This window comes from Syngnathus scovelli, chromosome 9 (assembly GCF_024217435.2).
Source record: "Syngnathus scovelli strain Florida chromosome 9, RoL_Ssco_1.2, whole genome shotgun sequence".
NCBI lineage: Eukaryota > Metazoa > Chordata > Actinopteri > Syngnathiformes > Syngnathidae > Syngnathus > Syngnathus scovelli.
The window spans coordinates 8,797,504-8,825,178 of NC_090855.1; the positions used below are offsets into that span (position 1 = coordinate 8,797,504).

The following is a 27,675-nucleotide window of genomic DNA, read 5'->3' on the forward strand; positions in this document are numbered from 1 at the left end:
CAAAAATAGAAAGGCTAAAACATATAGTTAGAAATTGGGAGTGAATTTATTTGTACAAAGCAGAGCTTTGGCGCCACATTATTTAGCGAATATACAGAGCATACATTGAATACCCAAATTTCTTCATTCACCTTCACTTTCTTTCTCCTCGCTTCCTTTTAACCTTTCATTGACTCTCCCCGTCCGTCCTCCTGTTCTTCAGGACCAGTGGTTAGCACGCAGTCCAATGTTGCAGAGGCGCGTCTACCACGTGATGGCAGCGGTGAGAAGGAAGCTTTACGTGCTCGGAGGGAATGACCTGGACTACAATAACGACCGGGTTCTGGTTCGCCACATCGACTCATACAGCCTGGACGTGGACCAGTGGACGCGCTGCTCCTTCAGCCTCCTCACAGGTTTGGGAAATTGGACAACGCCCACAACACACAGACACAAGTGGTGGAGTGGAATTCGGAGCAACTGATGTTGGACAAAGCCTGCTTCTTCTTTACTCAAATTAACATTCACCTCCAACACAAGAGCTCCATGAAATGATCCATGTATTAAAAAAAAAAGTTTGATTGAAAGGTTAAGTGTTTATCTTAACCAGGGTTGTCATTCCATCACAGGACACCAGTTACACACACATTCACATCCATCAGTCAGACTAATGAGAATGATTTTAGAATGTGGGAGAAAGCTGCAGTATACAAAATTTCCACACAAGCAGAGGGAGAACCTGCTAAGTTCACGCAGGAAGGCATGAACAGGGATCCCAACCAAGGTCCTCCAACTAATCAGCCAATGCTCCAATATGTCTTTACATATTCCGATTGGGACAACTTAATTCATGTGTAGCTTCCCAGTGAGCATTCATGTTTATAGTTAGTCACCGAATGAATGCCATACAGTACATATTGAAAGAAGATGGGAGTTGAAACTGTGAGAGTGTCTCCTTCATTAGCCTTTCTCCTTCTCAGGTCAGAATGAGTCTGGAGTGGCGGTCCATGATGATAGGATCTATGTGGTTGGAGGGTACTCCATTTGGACCAATGAGCCTCTGGCATGTATTCAGGTGAGGGAGAACTTTTAACATTTGAAACTGTTCATCCCTTACCCTCGACACAGCCACTTTGGTGCATGGTGTCTTGGAAACGGCAATGTTGTGATATTTGGAAGAATTTAACAATACATCAAATTAGTGCAAAAAAATATTTGACCCTTCAGAATGTCTCTATCTTAGGAACGTTTATTCATTTTTTTTACATAATGCTGCTCACTTTGTACGTCCCGTTTCAGGTGCTTGATCTGAGTCGAGAGGGAAAAGAGGAAGTTTTCTACGGGCCAACGTTGCCATTCGCCTCAAATGGAATAGCAACTTGTTTCTTACCTGCTCCATATTTCACATGCCCCAACCTTCAGACACTCCAAGTACCCCATCACAGGATTGGTACGCTTTAAACTACTCGTGAATTGTATGTTAAGATGCAAACAGAACGGAGGAACAGTAATATATTTGACAGTCAGTATTTGCAAATGTAAATTGAAAATAAAGTTAAAGTGTACTCTTGCACATAAGATCAACTCTCCTGACAAGACTTGCTGCTGTTCTATGCGAAACCTGTTTCCTTGAAATGCAAACCAGCCACCCAAGTGTCAAAAATGAAAGGAAAAACAAACAAAAGGCATAAACCAGGGACTAAATGCAAACCCTGGCACATAAATATTTCAACCTATACTTAATTATTCACTATGTCAATAAACCTGAGCAGCCAGATCTTTTTTTTTTTTTTTACATACGTTGAATAAATACCATGCTAACAACCTTCTGGAATGTCAGAGATTCATAACATGTTTAAGACTTGTTTATCATTCAACAATAGATTTGCTTAGTATTCTCAACGCACAGATAACAATTTACCATGCTGATTTTCAAAGCAGTAGGCTGTTTGAACCAAAAATCATTCATTGTGGTGCTGCATTTCCCTTGTCGGTCCCCGTCCAAGTGAATACAGTACTGTATGTATATTGACTTTTCAAATATAAATAGAAACGACTTGTAAATGTGATTTTTGTATTATTGTTCTAGCTGGAATCTCCGTAGAAAATGAACGATTAGTCTGCCTGATTGTTGAGCAGCAATAGATAAGTGAACAGTAAATTGAAGCAATGGATGAACTCTATAAACACCACTGAGAGTGAAGTGTGAAGTACTTCAGCAGAATCTCCCTGATGCGCAAAGAAAAGAAAAGCAGTGAAGTGAAGCTGGAAATTGACCCAAAAAAAAAAAGAGACTTGGTGATTGTGGCAGACAGGACCATGCCTTTGTGATTAGGAGCAAACTTAAGTCACACTGCAAGAAATTTCTATGGCTTGCAATGGGACATACTGTGAAATATTATGCCTTATATAATATGCCTTTTGCACACTGTATTCCCTCCTAATAGGGATCACTAAGCTTGCCTTCATCCATCTTTGTGGAATTTAGAATTCCAACCAACAAAACCTATCCAGCATCTGTGTTCATTTCATGTATCAAAGTACAAATCATCTGAAATTTAAAATAGTAATTTAATTGCAAATGATATGTTCATACAAATTCAAGTCCACACCTTCTTTACAATATATACAATCTGGTCAAACTCACTGTAGTACATGTACATTCAATAGGCATTAACAACCAGTATCAATCCTCTAGTTTAGTAACCACACTGCAAATTTAATTTTTTTTTTTAAAGTTTGTCTCACATGATCAATGACAATTTAAATTTGTATAACAGGTGAAGTACTGAATAACAATTTTGCAAGTGTACGTAATGCTACTGTGGGGACCTGGGTGGGGGGGGGGGGGGGGGGGGGAGACATCAATTAAAGTCAATACAAACTTTTTTTCCAAAGTTTAAAATTTATGTTGCTAAGAAAAAGATATTTGACAACAATAATATTATGCAGCAAAACATGCTTCAAGCTTATTTTTAGGTCTTGGCACTTTAGTCTTTTTCCAAACTTGATATTTCGGCCTGCCCACTCTCCCCGAGAAGACACAGCAGTTTCGTGTATGCACTTCTGTTTAAACAAAGAAGCAAAGGCATCAAATTAAAGTGAACAACAACAATGCAGTGGATTCTTCTGCTTGCTCACCTTAAGGTGGCATTCTTGCCCAGTCCTCTCTTGTGTTCGTTGTTTCTTAGAGTGAGAGACAGGGTGGGAATCAGAGCTTCAACAACAGGAGGATCTAAAACAGCCACCGTCTCCAGAACAGTGTAAATCTGCCTGTCATAGACTCGCTCATTCTCTGACACAAATGACCTTGGAAGATTTAAAAAAAAAAAAAGATGGTAAAACCATGACAAGAAGCCTCCCAAGTGCGATTACTGCAACAAATGAATAAAAGTTACTTTAAGACAGATATCAGCTGCTCGCTTGGTCCTTGTGCAGACGCCGCAGCACAACGCTCTATCACAAGTTGGACTGCATCTGTGCTCGTCTTCCGCACTGCACAAATATATCATGGATGAGACTTCACCGCAGAATAATGCCAGTTGACTGAGAAACAAACACATCTTTTTATACTTAATTATCGATTAAAAGTAGCATATTAAACTTTTTGGATGTCTAACTTTGGACAAACGGCAGCCAATCACAGGGTATTTTCACTTTTACAAAGGTGTCAAACTCATTTTGGGCCACATGGAAATTATGGTTTCCCACTGAGGCCTCTGTTGGGACTGTAAAATAATAATTATTAAACAAACTGTTTACTTCATAGAAGTTTCTCTCAATCAGACATACTTGTAAAGTAAAAAGTAGAAGCAAGTCTTAATCAACTAAACCTCACCCTGAGGGTCATTGCACAGCATCAAGCAGCGCAGTAGAGAAGGAAGCGGCAGAGTGAGGAGGTCAGGGTCTGAGTCGCTGCTGCGTCTTAGAAGTTCCCACAGGAATAACAGAACGGGCACGAGGCGAGGTGGAGGACAATGACCTTTGAACTGAAGGAAGCTCTCGCTAATAGGAGAAAAAAAACATTTCAACATTGTTAGAGCATATTTTGTCAATACGTTTTAAACTGAATTGGGAGTTGACATTTCAAACAGGGCAGATTACATTTTGGAGTCATACCAGAGGACCTGCAGGATAATCCTCCTCAGCGAGGCCCCAGGGCCGTTTGGGATGGCTTCGCAAGCGCCGAGAAGCACGGGATGATTGGCGATACTACCCAACGAAGGAGAGGCGGGAAGGAAATGATCAAGATATCTTCGGATGATGGAATGGAGCTGTTGCTTCAGGTGCGCCCCTTGTGACGGGGACACACTACAAGCCACTGACAGACCCTGCGGGAATTTTAATACAGGCATAAATGCATGCCTTCGTTTACAGTTGTTGTGTCTTCTGATTATATGGTGGTCAATGGACCCAAACCTGCAGATAGAGTGGCAGACTGTTTCTGAGAGCCGTGTCTTGCTGAGAGAGGTTATGAGGGAGTAGCAGCCGATCGACGATGCGGAAGAGCAACTGCTGTGCTTTGGATGTGACCAGCAGGGGGCTCCAATGCTTCACGACGCAGCCTGGCTCACAATGATCCAAGAAATAAAAACAAACAACGATTTCTTGACCCTCCATGTCAGAGGTCGGTATCGACGTCATGTGACTCTTACCAACAGCCCAATAAGTTAGCTGAATTCCTTTCGGATTCTTGCTGACAAAAGAGGGCTTGATATATTTAAGGACGTCTCCAATGTAGTCCAGCGCTCTGGTCACCATGGCTGAACGTTCAGACAAAACTTGCAGTCCGCAGTACACTCTGCCTACAGCCTGACCCAAGTAAGAAGCAAATGGGTGAGTGAAGTTTCCATCTTTGATGTACTATAGAAGGCCAAATATGGCAGGGACATACACTGAATAAATTTCACGTGATACACATGTATTATACATAAAACGTCAGGTATGATCTTCAGACAGTGTTTGTCTTATTTGTATGAGACTAATCTGATTTGTCCTCAAATGTAAACTCACTTGGTTGCTTTCTCTACAAAATTCAGTGATGACGATGTGTTACCTTTACAAACAACTCCAAGGCTGAGGTGGGCTTTGTCACGGTGGATGTAGGACAGAGGTTCGCTTTCTGCAAAAGACCGTCCACCTCAGGAAGCATCAGCACTAGGCGGGTCAGTTCACACAGCTGCTCCTCCAAAGCGAGGTCTATCAGGTCGGTCAGGCACAAATAGCACAGGGTTTGAATTTCCTACCTAATGCAAAGCTAATAAAATATCTGAAGAAAAAAAAGGAAAACCAACAGCTAGTAATTTATAATAATCCATCTTCACGTGAATAAGGTGGGGACTACGCTAGAATCAGGTTATGTGAAAACTCTGTCAAGGTTAAACCTGAGATGAGGGAAACTAAATTATCCAGTCCAAGATGACGAGTAAGAGAAATTCCAAGTCAGTCACCATGGTAACAGATTCAATGAACCTAACCTGCTTGCTGCCAGGTGTTGTATGCTAAACCCTGACTTTATACCAATTTCTGGTAATTTCTAATGTATTGGAAGGTTGGGTTTATTTTATGCATTGTGTGTTTTATTTTTTTTATTATTAATCGGAAGATTAATCACTAATCCTAGACTGATTGTGAGTCTCGAACAAAGGCATTTGCAAATGGGGCATTGAGTGGGAATTGATACCACATCAGCTGCACAAAACAGACACGGGAAAAAAAAAGGCTTGGAGAAAATTTGGTTTTACCTGCTCTGTTTTCAGACCCACCAAGGTGTTGCTGTAGAACACACCGAAACCAGGCCCGGACTGACATACTTTGCGATGAGGCAGACACAATGATCCCACGATCGCCACTAAGTGATGACACCAGTTCGCTGAATAAAAGATATAATAATGACCAAAGGGCTTCAAATAATCTCCAAACGGTTAAAACAAATGTCGTGTAAACCACAAATCACACTTTCTGATTCCTTTGCATGAACAGTCATTTAAATGTGACGGACCATATCAGGTCAATTTAAAAAAAAAAAGAAAATTAAGCTTTGCTATGATCACACGGGGTAGCACCTGTTTTGGAGTAGATGCGGAAGGTAGCGCGTGACAAGAAGTGGATGAACCATGTCATCCCAGCCGAAGTATTGCATGATGGATTGAACTGGATTGGGTTGAAGGTCCTGGGGGGCAGAAGCGGGCAGCTCGAATGCCAGAAGTGTGAAGCCTATAGGCATACAACATGAATTCAGACAAATAAAGGCGCCCATGTTTCAGCATGCATGATCTGTGTGCCATCTTCTGATCCTGTCATCGGCTATCACAATTAATTTACCTTCCTCACCCTCTATTTCATATAAATTCTTAGATGGATTTAAAAGGCAGTAAAATTCATTTTTCCCTCAACTCTTAGGTTGTTTTTCTAGCCTCGAGTCACTTTTTCTGTCATGGAGGATAACATTGATACTGACCTGCAGCAGCATCTGCCAACTGGGCTGGAGGGGTCTGAGAAAGTCGTAAATTGCGGAGGAACGGGAAGAAATGTGCCCAGAGTGCTGAAGCTACCGCTAGGTGGGGCTCTTTCACAACACTGTTGGTAGTCAGTCGGTTCATTGTGGGTCCTGACTGGACACAACATTGATGTGCCCGTCTGGAAAAACACAGACAAACAAATCTGTCCAATGCAAAAGTCAAACCCAGTGCGCAAAACTACACCACCCAACACCCCACCTTCTTTTTTTATATTATTAATCCTGTTTCTCCACTGTTCCTCTCTCTCTGCTTCTTAAGTGTTTTCTTTCTTCCCTCCTGGGGGATTACTGGGGGCTGTGGTGTGCTGCGGTGTGGAGCAGCAGAGTATAGGATGAGATGGTGAAGGAGAAAAGGATATTATGGGTATGGAGGGGGAGCCTAGTGCTGATCCTCTGTACACACAATGTACTTTGGCTCTTCTGGCTCATCCCTGGCCCTAGCCGCAGCCTCACGAGCAGCCCCACAGTGGCTGGCATTAGCCCAGATAAGCAGCTGAAGAAGCTGTAATCTCATTTAGACTGGAGGTGATCCTCCTGTCCCCCTCAACTGCCCAGATGGGGGTGTGGGGAAGCAGGGGTTGGGGTGTACAGCGAGTACAGGGTACCACCCTCCTCCCGCATACACATACATTTCACTTCTTCCCTTCCGGCAAGGTTGCATCTAACTAATCCAGAGAGAGCTGAGACAATCGATTAGACTCTGAATTCATTAGCCTCGTTACTACTGCGGAATGGGCCTTTCACACCCATCAGCCCTCATTGTACAAGGTATCGTCAAAAACCCTATTTAATTCCGCGAACTGACGTTTCTTACAGCATGTACACAAACACACACACACGCGCACTAAACACGTTGCCAACAAAACACTGACACCGTTTGATCCTGTCTTGAACCTATGAACTTTATCAACTCAAACAAAGTTCCCAACCTCCTTTCACTGTCACCTAAAATGCACCACACACTACAGACACCGACTAGAGTTTTTGATTTGACTTCTGAGATGTGTCCCTTATTCTCCCGACAAAAACAAAAGGCTAGATATCAAGTGAGAGGTTGTAATGACCTCAAAGGAAGACCTGCCTTCTATTATGCCGAGGGGACTGGAGTTAATTGGTTCTACTGAAAACAGATCCAACAGGTTGTGCCACTGCCAGCTCACCTCATCAACTAGCGGTATCCCCCACCAGACAGACATGAGAAGGAATAAAACTGAGGAATTAGGCTTGGGACTGGCTTCTTGTAAAAGTGCCATCAAGGGTGAACACTCAGATGGCACTTCCTCAGCCACCAGCACAATAATCATTTTAATGTGTGCGGATTCCACACGGCTCTTAATAGGCATAATGGCGCACCTGATAAATATGCCTGTCAAAAAATTACCACAATTAATAATTAATTGTCAAACAGGGAAACCGTTAGCCTCACAGACAAAACGTTATCTCCCAAGATTGATAATCATTTTTAATTTGGGAGAGTAACACAAACAAAATGCATAGTATTTGTGTTGATTAAATGGGTCAGCATGGGCTCTGTGATTTCTCTTCCCCACTCACTCGCCTTGGCCATTAATGTGCAAATGTGTGCCCTCCTAACCCTATGAGGCGAGTTGAAAAGTTAGGGAATCAGGTGCACTAACAAGATCCTGTGTACATTGAAATAAGAGAGTAACACCGAGGTTGGATTTCACTTTTAGTGTGTGTCGCTGTATAGCTTTGTGCGTCCAAACTGGGATGTGTTAGCATCAGAATCTGTGGGAGGGCTCTGCAACTCAAACCTTATACTGTAGTCTGTCTCTCATTTCTCCTGTTTGAATTTGCTTCAAAATACTGTATTATTACTGTATGCATATTTTTGTCTATGTATGACAAATCTAAATTATTCGCCCGATCTAATTAGTTTACATTATGTCACCAGGAGGAATCAAATACCTAAATACTAAATACCTAAATACCTTGTGTCTCCTTTTGAGAAGGTTTTGGGAAACCAACACCATCATTCATCTAGTTTTACCTCTGCAACATCTCAGTTGTGGCTCTCTCTTACAGTTGAGGCCCAATGTGTAACTAAAGCTCGTGTCCTACAGGTGAACCTGCCTTCATGACCTCCAGTCTAGCTTCATCTCAACATGCCAAGCGCAGCGCTGCTGTTCCCATGACCATGAAATGATCCTGACAGAGTCCCAAGGGCTTGTAACACTATTCAGGACTCCATTGGTGAGAGGGACTGGTGGGCTGGTTGGCTTCCTGAGGCCAGCGTAGGTGCATACAGAGACTTATGTGTTAAATTTAGCTACTTTGCAATTGCCATGACGACAAATTGGCATGAGAGCCCGACCGATTAATCTGGCCGATTATCTTGCAATTCTCATAAATCGTTCAATATGTAACCAATGCAGCTCTTGTTCGTCTGTGCTGTAGTGCACGCTGCTTGAGTGTCACACACAGAGACGCGGCAACCACTCTCACATACACTTGGCTGCGAGAAATTCCAGGAACAGCAGTTAGGTTTTTTTCCCTTCAACATAAGCTTTTACGTTGTAAAACAATAACACTACACTTGAGTGCCCGGAGTCTATTAACATCCTCGCGGAAACACACACTTAATGATGGGTGTTCTAGTTTTTTTTTTTTTTTTCAGTCGAATTTTGAAGCAGTGTTTTAACATTATGTAAATTGCATCGTTTGTGAAATAAAAGCATGCGAATGTTATTCCATGTCCAACATTATCTGAAATAAGACTATTACATACAGAGCAATTTAAGTAACAGTAAGAGCTGCATTTTATTGAGATATACTGATGCAACTTAACTATTACAATTACAAGGCATAAACGACTGCAAAGTTGCCTTTTGACATCCGCTTTATTTTTAAAGCCCAGAAACTTATTTAGGGGCCTACAATGGCACTTCATTTCACCTTGCCTCAGCCACAGTGGTTCGACTTGAGTTACAGTCAAGAAAAACACTGCATTAACAGTGACTACTTTGAATTCAAAAACATCAATATTAGACAATTGAACACAAACCCTAAACGAGTTAAACTAAAGTATTTAGGGTCCGGATGAATAAATTGTAATACCTCAACTTTCTTGTTCTTTTGAGCAATGGACCACAATAATTCCTGAACTGCCCTGTCGTAACTCCCATGTCCACCATAAACATGAAACTACAATCCTATCTCACTTCATAAAATAAACCACCATTTTCCAACTAGTCTATTTTATTGTAATTTTATGTACATATTACTGAAAGAAGCAACATTGTTACTTAAAATCTAGTTTACCATTATTCCCTGTCTCGTATGAATGTTTTTATAATTTCTAACTTTGATTGCAGGAACTTTGGTTCCTTCCAATTTTGATGGCTGCACTATATTGAAAAAATATAATCATCACAATTATGGCCTGTGCAGCGTGTGTTGGTAAGTAGTTTGGCTAGTGTGAGACAGAATAGTAGGATAATGGGAAACGGGAGAAAAAACATTGATGGTTGAAAAGCCTGGATGATGATTAGTCTCTCACCTGAGTTGGGCAAGGACAGTCTGCAGAAAGCCAAGTACAGAATTCAGTTCGGATTGACGGCAGGCAGGCAGCAACCAAACAAAGCCTTCATTCAGAAGTTTTTCCTCTGATAGGTTGAGCCTGGTGCTAGTTTCGAACACTTCAGCCACCCCTTCCAGGTAAGATCCGAGAGGCCCCCAGAGGGCAAGTTTACGAGACATCTCCGTAGTTTTATTGTAGAATTCCTTGGCGATATCATTGAAAGATGTGGCCAATCCACTAGCAAGCGGGCCAAGATCCAAGCCCCTCTCCTTGATCAAAGAATATAGATGTCAAAACGTCTCGCACAAAAGAGTCAAATGTCCTGGACTGGACCATGCTTTAAAAATTTCGGATGAGTGAATATACCTGAAATAACAATACCAGAGCCAGCTGTCCCCTCCACACCAGCGTGCGGTGACCTGGGGAGCAGTCAGATGGCAGGAAGCTCAGCAGCTCACAGGTTTTACTGGCAACATCCTCCAGCTCCACCTTCATGGCAACCACCAGAAACAGTAGCAGGAAGTTCATGAGGCCAGCCTCTGTCAGCTCCTTCATCTTCTTTGAGGAGAACTTTGAGCAAATCCTGAAAAAGGGCCAAAACAATTGTGACCGGAAAAGCGAACAACGAACACATAGTGTAATGGTGCAACATTAAACGTGATTTTGAAAATTAAAAAAAATCTATTTAGTTCCGTTTAGAACCAATTCAGAGGTATCATGTCCCTTTTTTAGAACGCAGTGACTAAACTTTCCACTCCCATGATGCTCTACCACCTGCCTCCACTACCCAAACAACACCGACGGGGAAATCTGTGGTGTCTAGCCATCCTTGCAAGTGTGTGTGTGTAGTGGGGGGGCATAAGGCGGGAGAGGGAATAAGAATAGCAAAACACCCAGCATTCTGTTAGATCCTGAGGGCACTGTGGAGAAATGCCTTTAAAGATCAAGTTAAATGTCAGAGACACTCAGACACACAGCAGTAGGCGCTTGGTCCCTCTCTACAGCCAAACCAATTTACTGCAACACCAGAGAAGGATCAATAAAAACACACGCAAACATACACACTGCCACGCTTCCAGTTCAAATTCTGCACACCTTATAAAAAAAAGAAATAAAATAACTCAGCCCATTTTCCCTACCTCCCAAAACCACAAATAGAAATGCCAGCCTGTACAGGTAAGTTGTTATGCAGCGCGGGTCAAAGCAGCAGTGACATGTCCCAAGACAAACGTGCATCTAGGGCTGAACCATTTCGAAAAAATAACCTAATTGTGACCCCCCCTTAATAATGTGATTTAATATGCATTGTTTTTTTTCAAGGTCCCCTCCCCACATTTTTTTTTTTTTAGCAAACAAGCAATAATTTATGTATTATTAATTATTTTCTCTCTTTTGGGGGGGGATGGCTGCAGCCTTTGCATGTGACTGAATGTAAAAAAAAAAAAGATTGCATTGAGTAGCCAATTTCTGTTTGTTTATTTAAGACTGTGTTTTCTCTGCAGCCAAGCAGATATTCAAAACTCTTGGTTCTGGGGATCAACATGCATATTGCAAAATGTCTCACATTAACATGGCCATCATGGATGTCTCCCTAGGCCAGCCAGGACTACCCAAATATTGTTGGAAATTGGAATACAGTACAGCCTCTAGATTGGGTGTGGTGTAGCCTTGGTTGAAGGAACAGAAGGGGAGATGTCGGAAGGGGGGAGATCTGGACATGTTCCAGCCTAGTCTGGCTTAACAAACACATCCTACAGCCCCCCTCCACGCAAGCCCCATCACTATCCATGTTGGAAACCACCAAAGCTTTGCTAAGGCGAATTAACCGTCACGCTTGTTAGCTAATTAGCCCCCATGTCTGCAATGCTACTGAGCAGTCCAGACAGAGGGAAGACATTAGGCGGACTTATCTGCCTCATTTGGGTACCCAGCCTGTGTGTGTCATTTGATGATCCAAGGACTCAATGATTGGCTTTCTTACACATGCCATGACCATTGTATCGTATAAATAGTGAAATAATGATCATCTCGTTTCAATTTACTCACAAATGTAATTACTGAGTACTTCTTTGAAAGCCAAAAGATAGTTATAACATTATAGGGGTGGGTGGTGGTGCCATTTGCCTGTTATCACATCACATTGCTAGAATAAGTATATGAACAAAATCATAAATATAATAACTATTTGAGACTAATTCGCTCATTGGATGTTGGATGTGTGTTGTGGAAAAGCACATTTGACACAATGAGGTTCGGTCAAGCTTTACCTTCCTTTGAGCTGTCTCTGTGGTACTCCCCCTTCCCTGTCCTGGGACAGGCACAGGGCCAGCAGTCGCAGGAAGATGTGGAATGAACTGGCTGAACGATACAGCTGGGTATGTCCTTGGGAGCGGACAGGAGACGGCTCACAGCAGTTGCGTGCCAGTTCCAACAGAGACAGAGGGGACTTGCACAAAGTGCCCAGGCCACTCACTCCGAGCCAAGGCACGGTGAATGAGGCACCCTGATTGGCGAGACAGAAGAGAACATTAAAACTATACCTGACTTTGGAGATTACATCAAATTGATTATAAGCATGTTAAGAAAGGCAAAGGTTGGTGTGCAGAAAAAAAAGATAATTTTGGATGTTAAGCACTGAACATAGTATTTGACCTTACGAGGTTTTTGCTGTAGTAGTCCCAGAGGGTGGACACAGCACTGGTACTCGGTTTCCACAGTAGACACAAAGAGAGACAACAATGCACATGCATTCTGACCTGCTCCTCTCCAAGACCTCCCTATGATTGGATTGTTGAGTTATAAACACTGACCAAATAAAAATACATGTTTGTTTTCATTATGTTTGATGAGTTATGGAATGATGCTGACCTGTGGCTTGCAAGTCAACTTGAGCAACTCTTCCACAAATGTCCAATTGTCATCTAGGGATTTCTGCAAGCATGGATGAAAGTGTAGGATACACAGGGATAAAAAGTCAACCTTTTTAATATACCATTATTAATATAGACCAGAGGTTCTCAAACCTTTAACACCAAGTATCACCTCAAAAAATAATTAGCACTCCAAGTAATACCAAGATAAAAAATATGGTAAAATAACAGAACTACATGTTCATCAAAAATGAGGTAGAGGTTTTAGCCCAAGATATATATATATATATATATATATATATATATATATATATATATATATATATATATATATATATATATATATATATATATATATATATATATATATATATATATATACACGATATATATGTAATACTATAGTCAGCGATGGAATCTTTGTTGGTTTGAATCATACTAAATTGTGTAGATATACGTAACGAACAGCCAGTGCACAAAATTATGTAAATATTATAACATGGTGATGTCGTGCCTCTTACCTCTGCCTGAATTATGCCATTTTGATTGTACTGGCCTAACATTGCGAGATGAGTGAGCAGCCACCATGTGAATCCTAGAGGGTCCTTGCAGTGTGTCGGTAGGCCACTGAACTGTTCTGCTGCAGGTTTGTTTGACACTAGAGGCCTCAATAATGAGTTCATATAGCTCCAAAAAGACTAAACCAATAAGAGAGACAAGCTAATGAATATATATCTCATTTGTGCAAATATGCACATATTTGCATCTGCATCACCTGTGAGTGTAGCCTTTTATTCCTATATTGCAAAAGGTGAATGACCAGGACCCACAGCTCTTTAGTGCAGGAGCAGAGGTAATGATGACTGGTGAGAACCTCTGTCGGCCTAACCTAAAATAAAAAAAGTTACATTGCAATCATTTTGGCTACAGTTCTAAATAAAAGCTGGCATCGTGGAATCACTCTTGCCGTCTGTTTTTCTGTTGATACACACGTGAAAGCAGGAAATTATTCCATTGCACACAAAAAGGTCCATGATTATTCGCAAACACAGCAAATTCCCCAAACACCACTGTGGTTTGCCCAGAGCAAGGATGAGAGTTTAGCCAAGTTGTCTCAGTGGCAAGCACACGGAGCAAAATTATTTTTCTCAAGCTGCAAATAACATCAAATGACAGCAAGCACCACATTGACATGCCTGTTCCCGAAGTCTAAGGTTGGTTGGTTGGTTCTGTGTAAGTTTGATATATGAGATGTTCATGAGACATTTGCAAGACATTCCCTCCTCTTGTGTAATTTCAACATTTTAGTACTGTAAGAAATATGCAATGACAGAGTCAGCAAATACCCTTCTCAAATGTCACCATCATGGAATGAATTGGAATCACATGCTTGCCAACACATGTGTATTTCTCTTATAGAGGTAAGAAAAAGACAAGATAAATGCACTCTAGCTACATTTTAATTAACACAAGCTAGAAATACTATGGGCATTGTATATCTGAGATGTAATGCCTCATTGTTTAGCACCCACCCACCTTGCTGTATTTGCCCATGGCCAGGCCAGTAAGGTCACACAGAAGGCTGCAAAGGTGCTCCTCAAACAGACTTGTATCAGTCAAGTTCTCTCCCGTCAGGTTCACAAACTGGTGTGCATACACCACCTGGCCTGGACAGAAGAGAAGCTATAACAGTCAAGACCATGTCTAAAGGTCAGAAAGCCATAACCTCTTTGTGCAAGCTGCACTACACATCACCAGCAACCACAATGCAAAACACCTTGAAGAGTGAGACCATCCTGTGCATTGAATATTTGCTTTTGTATATTAAACACTCACATTTTCTTTTCAAAAAGATATATTTTGTTAATGTGTGACAATTCTATTATGTATAAATCTTTAACAACTTTTATTAAGCTACTGTATTTCAGAGTACGCAAACATACCATGCATCTTATGGCCAAACAGGTGGAGGATTTCCAAGACTGACCAGTGGATGTCAAGGTGAAGGTGCAGCAAATGCCATGAGGGAGGAAAAATCTGTGGAGACAACCCATAATATCTCTCGAGCAGAATGTAACTTCTAGCACTTGCGTATGTTGGTTGTGGGCTGTGCCGCAAAGAGCTACACTAAATCAATGTTGTATTTCATATTTGTCTTTTAGTCATAACGTCTACAGCAACTAGAAACTCATCGTATTCCTTCACTCATGTGTCCTGTAATGTAGCCCAAAATTTCAATTACGTAAACCTTAACCATTAGGACTCGGAGTACCTTTCCTGGGTTCTGTATGGTGAAAGCATTCTGAATGTTAGCAGGCAGGTCTTTAAGACGCCCAATGAGCAGAATGATGCCAAACAACTCTTCAACAAGAACAGATGGAAGTTGACCCTCCAACTCCTCATAAGGGTGGGGTGGATGTGCATCAAGGCTGCAGGAAACCTTTAGGTATCTGAACAAATCAATTAAAGTTAAATAGAAACCGTGTCAAGTGCAATGGCTAGGATAATTTTGCTATCAAGACTACCTGTGTAAGAAGACTTTAATATATTGAAGAAAAGAAACACATTGCTGTCTAAGCTCAGAGGCCTCATAGTGAAGGTTGCCTCTTTGACCTAAGACACAAAAACACATGTTTCAACCCACACTGTACATATCATATTTTGTAACTGCAACTTGACATAATTTCACAGGCCAATAATTTTGGCAAAACCTCAATTTATAGGAATAGAATTATGCTTACCAAAGTCATGTGAGCTGTGCTGTGTCATAGTCTCAAGCCTGTAGATCTTTTGTCTGAAATTGAACATTAAGCGATAAAAAACTTGATTGAGAGTTTCATGCCAATAACAAAATTAATTTACCACTGACATGCATAAACAAACATTACATATGTTTTGTCACAAATATGATGCTTTTATGGGTTTACTAAAGGTTTTTTTAGCCTATTGACAAAAACATGATGAGCGGTACTGAAAAGGATGGATCCACAACATGCAAAAACAAACTGCGCTTTGTGTCTTGGTTTACCTGAGTAGTCCAAAGAGTAGTTTGGTTGATTCAACCAATGCTGTCTCTGTAACCCAGGTTAAACCAAACATCTCCACTGTGTCGCTCTCATAGTCTGCAGGGGCTGGATCAAGACACAGCAGCAACCTGCAAGGTGGGTCCGTTTCATGTTAGTATGATTTTTTGTTAATTCATACAATTAGTCAGTAAAATGCTTTAAAATAACATAAAAAGGTTTGACCTTTTCAGTGAACCTCGAGCAGTGTATCCCTCATTTGAGAGTGGTCCAATTGGATCCTCCTTAACTTCAGAGCAGCAGAACCAAGATGGTCTGGCTGGGGGAAGCTCACACAGACCATCTGTAGGGGACACTGGGGGAGTGAGGGATTGGTTGAAGTCGTCTGCCATGCTGCTCATCAGTCACCTTTAATCATTAAAAAAAAAAATGCAATGAGAAACACGAAAAATGCTGCAGTGAATTCAGTTTCAATCAACAATTGTCAAGATCAAGAGTTATGTTCAGAATGTTTATAGTGCCGTTATTGTTCCTTAATCTTTGCACCGATCAGCGTTAAACCCAAATCGAAAACAAAAACGATCGGATAAGCAAAGTGCACAAAAACATGAACCAACCTTTACTTGTTGCGTTTATATGCGAATTAAAACTCCGTGCATATGTTTTAAAGATCAGCGCTTTCCTGAGTGTCATAAATTGTTTGTGTTCCGGGAGAGTTCCGCGCGTTCAAACTGCACATGCGCGAATAAACGTCAAGATCTTTGATTGGTGGAAAGTTTAACAATGGGCGTAGCTTAACAAATACGCTGCAGCAGCAGAAGTCTCACTCATGTAACATTTACAGTTTGACGTAAATAGCATCTATAACAGTGGTTCTTAACCTGCGTTCGGTGAGTCGGTCTTAGGGGTTTGGCAGAGCCTCCACTGTGGAGGTCCGAACACACCTGATTTATTGTGTAAATTCGTGACAACGCATATCTGAACTGGTCTTGCAGAGGCAACAGCTGAAGTCACACTGATTTGCAGGTATGTCATTTGTTTTGAGTTCATGCATTGTGTTGGTTATGTTCTTCGAACAAGGTGATGTTCATGCATGGCTCATTTTCTGCACAAGTACTAAACATTGATGTCTTGAATTTGAGAAAAAAAAAATCATTAAAGAGGGGTTCGGTGAATGTGCATATGAAACTGCTGGGGTTTGGTACCTCCAATAAGGTTAAGAGCCACTGATCTATAATCTGGACACTTATCCTGCAACTGCAATTTGAAAAGTAAAAACTATAACAATTTTGCATTACTGCTTAGTATAAAATGTATACGTACTTGAATCCTTTCTTTTGGCTAAACCCCATTCAGGGTCGCCACAACAAAACATCTTCCATCTCTGCCTGACTGTCTGCTTCAACAAATCTGGAGCTACCAATCCATGGCCTCAATTAAAATCACTGCCAATATATTAATATTCATATATATTATATACTATTTTGATAATCAATTCACAATGTTGGAAAAATAATCTGAAGATTTTATTTTAATGGTATAAAAGCCCGTGCCAAGAAAGTGGCCTCAAGAATTTGTGGCATTATTTATACCAGGGAGACATGACATCCATCCATTTTCTTAATCGCTTGTCCTCGCAAGGGTCGCGGGCGTGCTGGAGCCTATCCCAGCTGACTACGGGCAGTAGGCAAAATCCTTACAGGTACATAGGTTAGGCTTAAACATTACACAAATCATCGGCCACTGATTGAGGACGGATTGTGACAACATCCCAAGAATGAAGTGAGTCACAAAATCTAGATCAAGATCTGAATTAAAAATGTTCAAGGTCAGAAAAAGACAAGTGACTACATCACATTTCAGCCAAGGACTTATGGATTTGGACGTGACATTTGATCCCCTTTCACGTCCCACTGAGATCATGGTTTGCGCTTTCAATTACCACGGCTGTTCTTGCATGTACATGTGAGAGTCACTTTTACTCAGATTTGGCAGTGACAAGTGGCAGACACAGCATGGAGTAGGAAAATGACATTGTTGATTGCAAAGGAAAGGTCAGGTTGACAGTAGGGTAGTTTTTCTGTTTGATTGGTAAATAAATCAGTTAAACTGAACCTTTTGTTACTTGCTCTTTTCGCATACAATTCAGTGTTGTTGACTTACTTGTTGAATTGACGCCATAGAAATGCCAAAGTGCTGCACCCCATTCAGGCTTAGCGCTAAACAGGATTATATCGGATGAAATTGTACAATAAAAATACAATACAACTTTATTTATATGCCACATTTTGCAACAGCTGGAACTGTAGCATTGGGACAACCATAAAGATAGTGAAAATAGTCAATTAAATCACAAATTAGTATACAATATTAATATTATTAAAATACAGTAAGCAACAATAAGTCATTTGACAGCCAAAGAATAAAAATGGGTATTCACATGAGTTGGTTTTATTCAGTCGACAGCCTAAGAATAAAAAATAGGTATTCACATGAGTTTTAAAAATGGACAGTGAGGGGGCTTGCCTAACATTTAAAGAGAGGTTATTCCAGAGGGAAGCACCGGCAACAGGTTTGATCCTCTCTGAGACTCCACTTTGTCTTCGGCACTTCCCGTAGCATCTGGTCTGCGGGCTTGAGGCACCAGCCTGATGCGTTGGGGTGGAGGAGCTTAGAGAGTTAAGATGGGGCAAGGCCATTTAATGGTTTAGAAATACATAAAACATCTAGAATGTACTGGGAGCCAGTGAAAGGAGGTCAGAATTGGGGTAATGTGCTTCCTGTAATAAACTCAAAGGCGAGCGGCAGCATTTTGGACCAACTGGAGATGCTTGAGGATGACTCCGAAAAGTGAAGTGCCTTATAATAGTCTAGCCGAGATGTAATTAAGGCATGGATTACTGTTTCCAAGTACTTTTGAGAAAGGAAAGGCTGCCTATGATGGAAGAAACTGGATTTAACGACAGCACTGATTTGGTCATCAGATTTAAAATCACTGTCCAATTTAAAACCAAAGTTTGACATCCAAACTTTGATTTCCTCCTGGCAGAATCAGAGTGGTTTTAAGGCGAACACATCCTTTTTGATCAGCGGGACATACTGTAGATCTCATAGCAATGGAAGGAAATGCCATATCTATGCAAGATAGAACCTAGGGGCAGAAAATACAATGAAAACAGCAAGGACCCCAAAACAGATCCCTGTGGAACACCATACTCACAAAGTCCTGCCAGTCAAATAGGATCTAAACCACTCTCGAGCGCTATGTATGTGTGGTTACAACTGAAGAAAGGTGTTCTGAACACTTTTGTTGCCAGTTTTGCACCGAACAGAAAAACGCTGTTCAGAGGAGATACAGCATGATGGTCTTCTCATCTTCCCTACAGCTCTGGTTGTTTTTCGCGGTGCAAATATTTGCAAACAAAAACTGTTGAAAATGAATCAACAGTGCCTCAGTTGCTTCAAGACCGCATTACCAGCCAATTGCACATCAACTAAATTTTTAACGATCAAGCGATCATTCAATTACCAAGTCTATCAATGAAGGTAAATTTCTATGTACTATCTTAAAAAAAATAAAAACACCTGCACTTGGCTTGCGCCCTGGAGAGCACACAATTTTGTTAATTAGCCGCTGCTCAATAGAACAAAACGTTACGGGGAGGACAGCTGCAGTTGTTGGCCGTAGATGCTGAAAAAGCCAGGTGAAGAGCAATTTCACCATGTTATATTTTGTTTTGATCTCAAAAGGGCATTGTTCAAAAGATAAGAAGCCCACGTGTTGCGACACCTTTTTAATAAGCCCTGTATTTCAGCCTGACCTCAAAAATGGTTATCTACATTTTAGAGCAATAATCTTCTGAAGCAATGTTATCATAAGACTGGTCGTTTGACCTCTAGAAAGCCTTACAATACAATTTTGCCATTAACTCCCACTCTTTAAGCAGAATAGTAGGAACCCGGTAATGACTTTGCATAATGAGTGATTTTTTTTTTTTTCTTTTTCATTGAGTCTGCATTCTAAAAGATCTTCATATTGTACAGACGAAAGTGGTAGTTCCCTTTATCTCCAGAAAAAAACCCTTGTGGCCACAGTTTGATCAATTAAACTCTTGAAAGCACCCCGCCCCTGCCTGAGAGGAATATAAAGTTATCAGTCTTCCCAAGCGATATGAGGACCGAAATAAGTAGTTTGTCTATAAAAATGTCCAGGTACTTTATCAGCATCCCTGTAGACCCTGAGGCCTGAGCACTGTTCAATGTACCCTCGCAGTCTTTCTCCCCACCTTTCCCTGTCTACTTTGTCTCTGCCCGTGGTCTGCTCCTTGCAGGGCGAGTGTACGCCGCTGGGCCCTCACCTCTGTGGGATTGGTTGGGGCTCGAGCACTGAGTTAGGTAATCGATTTCAATCAGAGCCTTGAGAGATTGGAGCTGAAAGGTGCTGCAGACTTGAAACATCTGTCAGCTCTTTTAAAACACTGCAGGTGGGCTGCGGTTGATTTTTACTTGAAGTGAGATAAACGCAGGGATAGAATGTATTGTATTTGAACAATTTGTGTGTATTACCATAATAATTGCACAATGGAAATTCCCATTGTATGAGGTTTTGCTCCATCATCATTAGAGCAAGCTGAGGTCGAGAACACATGATAAAGTTTTGCAGTCCTTTGTGCTTTAGGAGGGGAGTAAGTTCACACAACAAGGGAACTGCTGTCGTTGCTCTCAAAGGCATTTGCGTTGAGGACGGGAACCCCTGGTGCCAAAGTTTGACAATTTATTAGACTGAGTGAAAGATTTCTTCTGCAAAATTGCCATGGGCTTTTGTGAGACAGTTAAATTTTAGGAACATGGGCTTTTTTGTGGTTAAATACGTATGTTGATTTGATTTGCCAGTTGACTGTGAAGAAACATGCATATAAATCTAGTGTCTTAATGGTATGTTTGTTAGAAAGCAGATAAAAGCATCATTTTCCTAAGGGTCAGTTATTCAAATTTAACCTAAGCTCAAATATCTATTTGAAATATAAAATCACAGGACTATAAATATTCATGACCAATATGTGAAAATTCACTTTGCCTTTTTCAATCTGATTAGGTTTCATGAAATGATCTAATTAGTGCCAAAGTTGACTTATTTTGACATTTTCAAAGTTACACAACGTGAAGTATTATCAATATTATCTTTAATGTGGAATAAATATAAATGAGCGCGCGTCATAATGTGAAAACTTGATAGGATTGTGCTTTATTCTACCTATTTGATATGGTTTCATTTACAAAGTGGTGAGTAGCCCAAAGTTGAATTGCAAAGCATTTGAATAATGCTCTACATACTTTTGTGACCTCTGGAATAGGCAACCAAAGTATCACCATGACCATGATTTTTTGAATTATCTGCAATTGTATGGAGAAGGAATGAATAGCTATGGTTTGCTGGTTGGCCAGATTCCTATTTGGTACATGTGCTGAAATAGTTTCACCATTGGTCCTATTTTCTTGACAGAGGAATTTTTTTTTTTTTTTTACTTTTAGATTACCCGACTGCTAAATGTGTATTTTGTACCCATGTTGAAAGCAACTCAGATGTGAGTCAAAAGTTGAAGCGCCACTAAATCATTGAACAATCCTGAATGGATTAACGATGACATCAGTGTTCATTGTATGCACAAGGACAGATTTTGTTTCATGCTCTACTGCACATGGCACATGAAGCACAATCCTGTCTGCATTCTCACGATTGCAATTGTCTATGCATCTTGAGCCAAAGGATGACACCGTTTGGCCTCATGTCACATGCAAAACTGATGGCCAGCAAAATCTTGGATATCAAAACGTTAAAGCGCTCATATTGCCTGGGTCATGAAGATGTTCCATCCAAACGCCTCCAGCTTTGTTGGGCTTGACACTTTCGTGACAGCACCTTGTTGTCTCTTGTGGACTCCTTCAAATTGTCAGAGATACATGTGTTCGTCCAAACAGAATTTGATGTGCACTCTGCAATAAATCGCTGAAAGTCTCCAAACTATATATATTTTGGTCACCCTGTTAGCATGACCTCACAGCAGGAAGGTCTCTTTGGTGGTTGAACCACGTGCATGCAGTTTGCCTTATTTCCTCATGTCTTCCTCAAGTAAAATATTTTACCTTCTTCCTACAATCCATTCCCAAACCTTTCAATACGAGGCAGCTGTACTTTTAAATGGCAAACTTTATACTCCAATGAATGCAATCAATACTGGCAAATATCTTTTGCAGTTAAAATATGTTGAAACTGCACCTGTATGTTGAAATGATAAACAATACAAGAACTGCTGTTTGGATAACCAATGGTCATGCTGTAATTTCAAAGACAATTAAACTGACTCCTAGATAATGGAGATTTCCTTATGGCTATTTTAGTAGACGCTATACCAACCAACCAACCAACCAACCAACCAACCAACCAACCAACCAACCAACCAACCAACCAACCAACCAACCAACCAACCAACCAACCAACCAACCAACCAACCAACCAACCAACCAACCAACCAACCAACCAACCAACCAACCAACCAACCAACCAACCAACCAACCAACCAACCAACCAACCAACCAACCAACCAACCAACCAACCAACCAACCAACCAACCAACCAACCAACCAACCAACCAACCAACCAACCAACCAACCAACCAACCAACCAACCAACCAACCAACCAACCAACCAACCAACCAACCAACCAACCAACCAACCAACCAACCAACCAACCAACCAACCAACCAACCAACCAACCAACCAACCAACCAACCAACCAACCAACCAACCAACCAACCAACCAACCAACCAACCAACCAACCAACCAACCAACCAACCAACCAACCAACCAACCAACCAACCAACCAACCAACCAACCAACCAACCAACCAACCAACCATTCAGTCATTCAGTCACTTTAAGAGAATTAATCTGTTCTTTTTCAGTCACTGATGTGACTTTCATGCATGCAACTGGGTTTGGTTCTCGCTCAGCGTCAATGTGAATGATTGTCCCTGTCTCTGTGTAATCTGTGATTATCTAGCAACCAATTCAGAGTGAAGTATGTGTTTTGCCTGAAGCCAGATCTTTCTGCCCATGACCCTGAACAGTATAAGCAGGGTAGAAAGTGAATGGGTTTCTTTTGCGTTGTCCTTGATTCTGATACTTGGCTGCTTCCTGCAGTATAATCTATTGGCCACAGAGAGGCATCATGGGACCAATCGAAATGGCTGGCATCAACGTGAACAGGAGATCACTGCATGTTTACATGTTTAAGACCCATCAGTAACAAACTTTATGCCCAGGTAATGTATTCTGTCTAAAGTTGTTGTTGTGTATGTCCTTAAAACATGACATGATAAAGATACTGAATTGATGATCATACAGAGCTGTTTTTTTTTTTGTTTTTGTTTTTTGTGAAATCTCATTTGTCAGATTGACACCTGTGATTTGGGCTCAGTACTTTGAAGGTTATTTAAGTGTTGTTTGCATGCATGCCAGCGGCTTTTCCTAAAAAGGTTTCGAGCAGCACTTGATGAGGTGGATTTTTGACATTGAAAACAGAGTTCAGGGGTTAAATGACTTGTGAATCAAACCGGTAGTTTTCTTTATGATATGGTTCAGTTACGTTGAACATATTTGTCTCTCATGACATCTTTGTACAGACATGCTGTATTCTTATGGTATCACAATGAAATAAATATTCTACTCTTTTACAATCACAAATTAAAAAAACAACAACATGGCCATTTCAAAAGATTAACATTATGAATACATTAGCGATAGAATATACATAAGTATCTAAAAAAATTGATTCAATCAAAACCTTGTAAGTTTGTTTGGTTAAAGTTGTAATCAAGGCATTTTTTTTTTGCATTTGGACTGTTGGCCGTTCTTTATGTTGAATTTTCACTTACCTATGACTAAAGTCATAGCAAAAGAGAGTCATTTATTGTTCACTAGAAGTGTAGAGGACTGAAGCAATGCAACATTTAGTTTGGGGTGTATATCCCTCTAATAGAAGTTAGTTAAATACTGGAACAAATTTTAAAGTGGAACAGTTTGATTCAATGAGATTACGATTTGATTGAATATGGGACAGCTCATTTTGAGAGGGTATGATGCAATAAGTGTCTTGTCGTCATTGTACAAAATTAATGAACTTGTCAGTCCTGTAAATCTGGCTTTTGAATCGAAAAAAACAGATTTTCCGATTCAAATCGGTTTTCGTTACACTCTTAATTTAGAGCCTTGCACGTGTATGTATGTTGGCGATGGTGATATTTTATGCCACGTCCATCAAGGTGAGGTCCATTTAGGGGCAGTATTCTCGGAAGGATATTTCTCCTGGCAAAACACCCAAAATTGTGTTTTAAAGCTATTGATAAAAGGCAATGGTTGCGGGTGAACCTGTTGTCATTGTTGATAAGTATGTGCCAGTGTGTGCTGGCCTCATGTGTGAAGTGGTGTGCAGCACTGGCTCTGGGAAATCAGGATGCAAGCTCATTTTAACCTTGGCCCTGGTGCTGTTGCTGCCTCTGCCGCCTGAATCATGAATAAAACATCTCTTTGACCTTTTCCTGGAGTATATTGGACAGTGCATCCCTGTCTCTGTCTTCCACTCACATTTTTCCTAATGTATACACACAAACATTCTTTTGCATCACATTGTGTGCCTTTAACACCCCACTAAAATCCCCCTACATTAAGCACTGCTTTTTGTAAAACAAAACAAAACAAACAAAAAAAATTAAACACATTGAGATAAACAGTATTTATTCATGGTGGCAAATGCAGTGCTGCCCAAAAAATTAACTGGCAATCTTAGTTTGTGTACTGTTTTTTCGCTTTGTTTGGAAGCAGCATAGTACATGTGTGATTTTCAGTTTGACCATTGCCAAGCAAGCACACTTAGCAACTTAGTTAATCAGGTGCTTAGCCCAGCAACACCTCAAGCAAAACACCAGACATTTATAGCCAGTCTGCTGACCGGTCTTTTTTTGTCACCAGAGGGGCTAATATCACAGACACTAAATCACCTTAGTTAAGTCAAACCTATTTTAATTGTGTGTGTGATTTGTGCCTTGAATCGCCAGCAAATAGCCTGCTACATACATCAAGAGGGAAGAGGTACCTCACGATTTACTGTGATTTATTTATTTAAAACACTGAAGTGAAATGAGATGTCTGACAAGCACAACACCTGCTTTGGGGGGATTTTGATGTCTGTTGGCTTTCCAGCGGTAACACTGCATGAGTAGAATGAAAATCAAATGTCTCCATGCTGATGCGCAACATATTGTTAGTCTCTTTGATTTAATGTGCATCACTCTGGAAAATGTCACTGTGCCTCTCAGACAAAGTATATTCTTAATGTAAGACAGAAAGGGGGGGGGACCAAGAAAAATGACCATCATTTTCCACTGTATTTACACAACTGTAATGTCCTGCAGATGTAATTTGCAGGCAGAGCCAACACAATTCCAGTAATTATACACATACAATTCAGTCCACAGACAGTGGACTGAATTTATTTCCCAGCATGTTAAGTTTACTTGGTTTAACATTGCTACTTGATCAGAAACTCTTAAGAGGTTCTAAGCTTCATTCCTTTCAATCAAACAGGTCATTGTTGTTGCGACATGACTAAATATGGAAGAAAAAAGTTAATTAATAAAAACATGTAATTGGAACGCCTATAATGTCAGTAAAGTAAGAGCATCATAATGGCTCTGATCAGCAACAAAGGCCAGAGTGGCCGATATGTGCAATCAGAAAGAGGCACAGAGAATGATGTAGAGGTAATGGCAGCCGTCACAGGTACTGGGTGTCACAGACAATGACAAGAAAAACAACTCTCTGGTGGTGATCTAAAATAGATCATTTTCTGTTTTGATTTCACTACACAGAACATCAACCTCATGACACTGATTCAAAAAAAAAAAAGAAAACAACTCTTGCCAACTCTCAATAACAACCGTCGAGTTTTTTGGGTTGTTCACATTTTGTGACGTTACTTTTATTTAGCAAATCAGATAAGGTGTTGCACTCTATTTCTAATTTTCTGAGAAAAAAACCTTCTGGAAGTGATTGCTAAGATGTCTGGATTTGTGGATGTGCATGCAATTGTGCATGTAGGTTTGTTTTGTTTTGAACTCTGACATCACATAGTCCCTGGTCTTCAACCAATGGTGAAAGGCCTCTCAGGTTCCCCTTCTCTCCTGTGAGGAGGAATACTGCCAGAAGATTACCATATCATTACCATATCATTAGCATAACATTACTCCAGCACAGCTTGGCTCAGTGTCTCACTATCAACTCATCTAGAGATTCAATCTCCAATCCGCTCCATGTGAGCAACCCCACAACATCCCCTCCCTCCTCCCCTCCCTCCCTTTTCCTTTGTATGTACACTAGAGGTGTGTTTTCCATCCGAGTAAAGCAAATGTAATTGAGGTATAGAGTTCTGGATTTACCAGTTAAATGAAATCACGCAGATGTCTGATATTCAGCTGGGGATGCTGTAAAAGAGATTCAGACAGCTTTTTTTTTTTTTCTTCTGAAACCTCATACGACGACAATACTTTAAGAACATTTTACATCCTTTGAAAATAGCCTCCGTCAGATGCTGAACTATTTTAAGCCAGGATCACTCCAGGCTCTCTTTCCCGCAATACAGTAGACAGTACACTTGTGCGCATGTGTGAAATGGAAAAAAAGCAGTGCACTGGCACCCAGGGGCACATAAAGGGACTCCAATCCTCTAATGGTTGATCATGGGTCCATTCCATTAGGTAGGGAGACCAGAGTTCAGTCGGACTCCTCAGCACAAAGAGCAGAGGCAGTGAAATTAAGGAAGGTGCGGGCAGGGGCAGCATGGACGGCAACCCTGCGCCAAATGCATGCTGGGAAATGCGGCTCATTTGGCTGCCCCCTCACATACCTCTGTGTCCATTTCTATTTTCTCATGCAAGATGCACACATGTAGCTTGTGAATGAAGTATGCGCACACACTCGCACGCTGTCTTCCTATCGCCTACTTTCGTCCCCCCAATTTAATTCATTCCATTGAGCTTTTCTCCATTTTCCTTATCTCTTTCTCCCTCGCTGTCTCTCTTAGCCCCGCACAATTCATTCACTCTCGCCTATCTCCATCTCTTTCATATTTGCTCTCTCTCTTTGCTTACTGTCCTACATTGCCGAGTCCCTTCCCCAAGCCCACGTCCCCATCGCCACCCGCCATACACTCACTCTCCCAGCCTGACTCATACCTTACTCTTCATTTGTAAATGAAGGAGGACTTGACTATGGGGAAGATACAGTCTCTGTCCCAGGTGGGAAACTCTGGTGGGAAATGAAGGTACGAAAGAAGGATGGATGGATGGATGGATTGAGGAGTCCAAGAGAGGGAGAGTAGCCAAGCACCCCACCCGCCCCCTTCCTGGCTAAGATGATGTGTAGCTCCAAAGGCCACATGTTGGCCGTGTGATGGATTGAAGCACTTTGTTGGAAAATTAATGAGAGCGCCTTAGCACACAGGAGTCTAGCCGCCGATAAAACGGTTCAATATTGAAATGAAGGTAGAGCAAGAGAGAGAGTAAAGAAGATAACTGCAGATGATGGGCAGAGCCAACATTTTGACATATATTTATTTATAGCAGTACAGAAAATTGATGAATGGGAATTTAGTTGATAGCAACTGAACTGTTCTTCAATCGCACCTG

The 27,675-nt window shown here is 41.0% G+C and overlaps 2 protein-coding genes across 3 annotated transcripts in view; one reads left to right on the plus strand and one right to left on the minus strand.

Moving 5' to 3' along the window:
* The window catches only part of klhl32 (kelch-like family member 32), a 20,252-nt gene extending 17,428 nt beyond the window's left edge, over nucleotides 1-2,824 (plus strand). For both annotated transcript variants that reach the window (XM_049730753.2, XM_049730754.2), the window contains exons 9-11: nucleotides 203-395; nucleotides 960-1,054; nucleotides 1,279-2,824. In XM_049730753.2, coding sequence (XP_049586710.1) covers nucleotides 203-395; nucleotides 960-1,054; nucleotides 1,279-1,440 — 450 coding nt within the window. In that variant the 3' untranslated portion in view covers nucleotides 1,441-2,824. The remainder of the gene's footprint in view (nucleotides 1-202; nucleotides 396-959; nucleotides 1,055-1,278) is intronic.
* Nucleotides 2,532-16,687, minus strand: mms22l (MMS22-like, DNA repair protein). Its single transcript, XM_049730751.1, has 26 exons — nucleotides 16,551-16,687; nucleotides 16,159-16,341; nucleotides 15,939-16,064; nucleotides 15,652-15,704; nucleotides 15,436-15,523; nucleotides 15,183-15,360; nucleotides 14,854-14,947; nucleotides 14,447-14,577; nucleotides 13,686-13,799; nucleotides 13,432-13,608; nucleotides 12,909-12,971; nucleotides 12,698-12,817; nucleotides 12,308-12,543; nucleotides 10,407-10,623; nucleotides 10,020-10,309; nucleotides 6,440-6,618; nucleotides 6,045-6,195; nucleotides 5,724-5,851; nucleotides 5,036-5,178; nucleotides 4,635-4,791; nucleotides 4,399-4,544; nucleotides 4,099-4,310; nucleotides 3,818-3,984; nucleotides 3,378-3,474; nucleotides 3,121-3,288; nucleotides 2,532-3,045 (listed from the first exon to the last, which is right to left on the minus strand). The coding sequence occupies exons 2-26, from the start codon at nucleotides 16,332-16,334 to the stop codon at nucleotides 2,970-2,972; spliced, it is 3,687 nt and encodes a 1,228-aa protein (XP_049586708.1). The 5' UTR covers nucleotides 16,335-16,341; nucleotides 16,551-16,687; the 3' UTR covers nucleotides 2,532-2,969.
* Nucleotides 16,688-27,675: the final 10,988 nt, after the last annotated feature.

Coding starts and splice junctions, on each gene's coding strand:
- mms22l (XM_049730751.1), bottom strand. CDS start 16,334: ATGAGCAGCATGGCAGACGACTTCAACCAATCCCTCACTCCCCCAGTG. Junction 14,948..15,182: donor CCATACAGAACCCAGGAAAG/GTACTCCGAGTC, acceptor TTGTCTCCACAG/ATTTTTCCTCCCTCATGGCA. Junction 13,800..14,446: donor CCATGGGCAAATACAGCAAG/GTGGGTGGGTGC, acceptor TTTTTATTTTAG/GTTAGGCCGACAGAGGTTCT.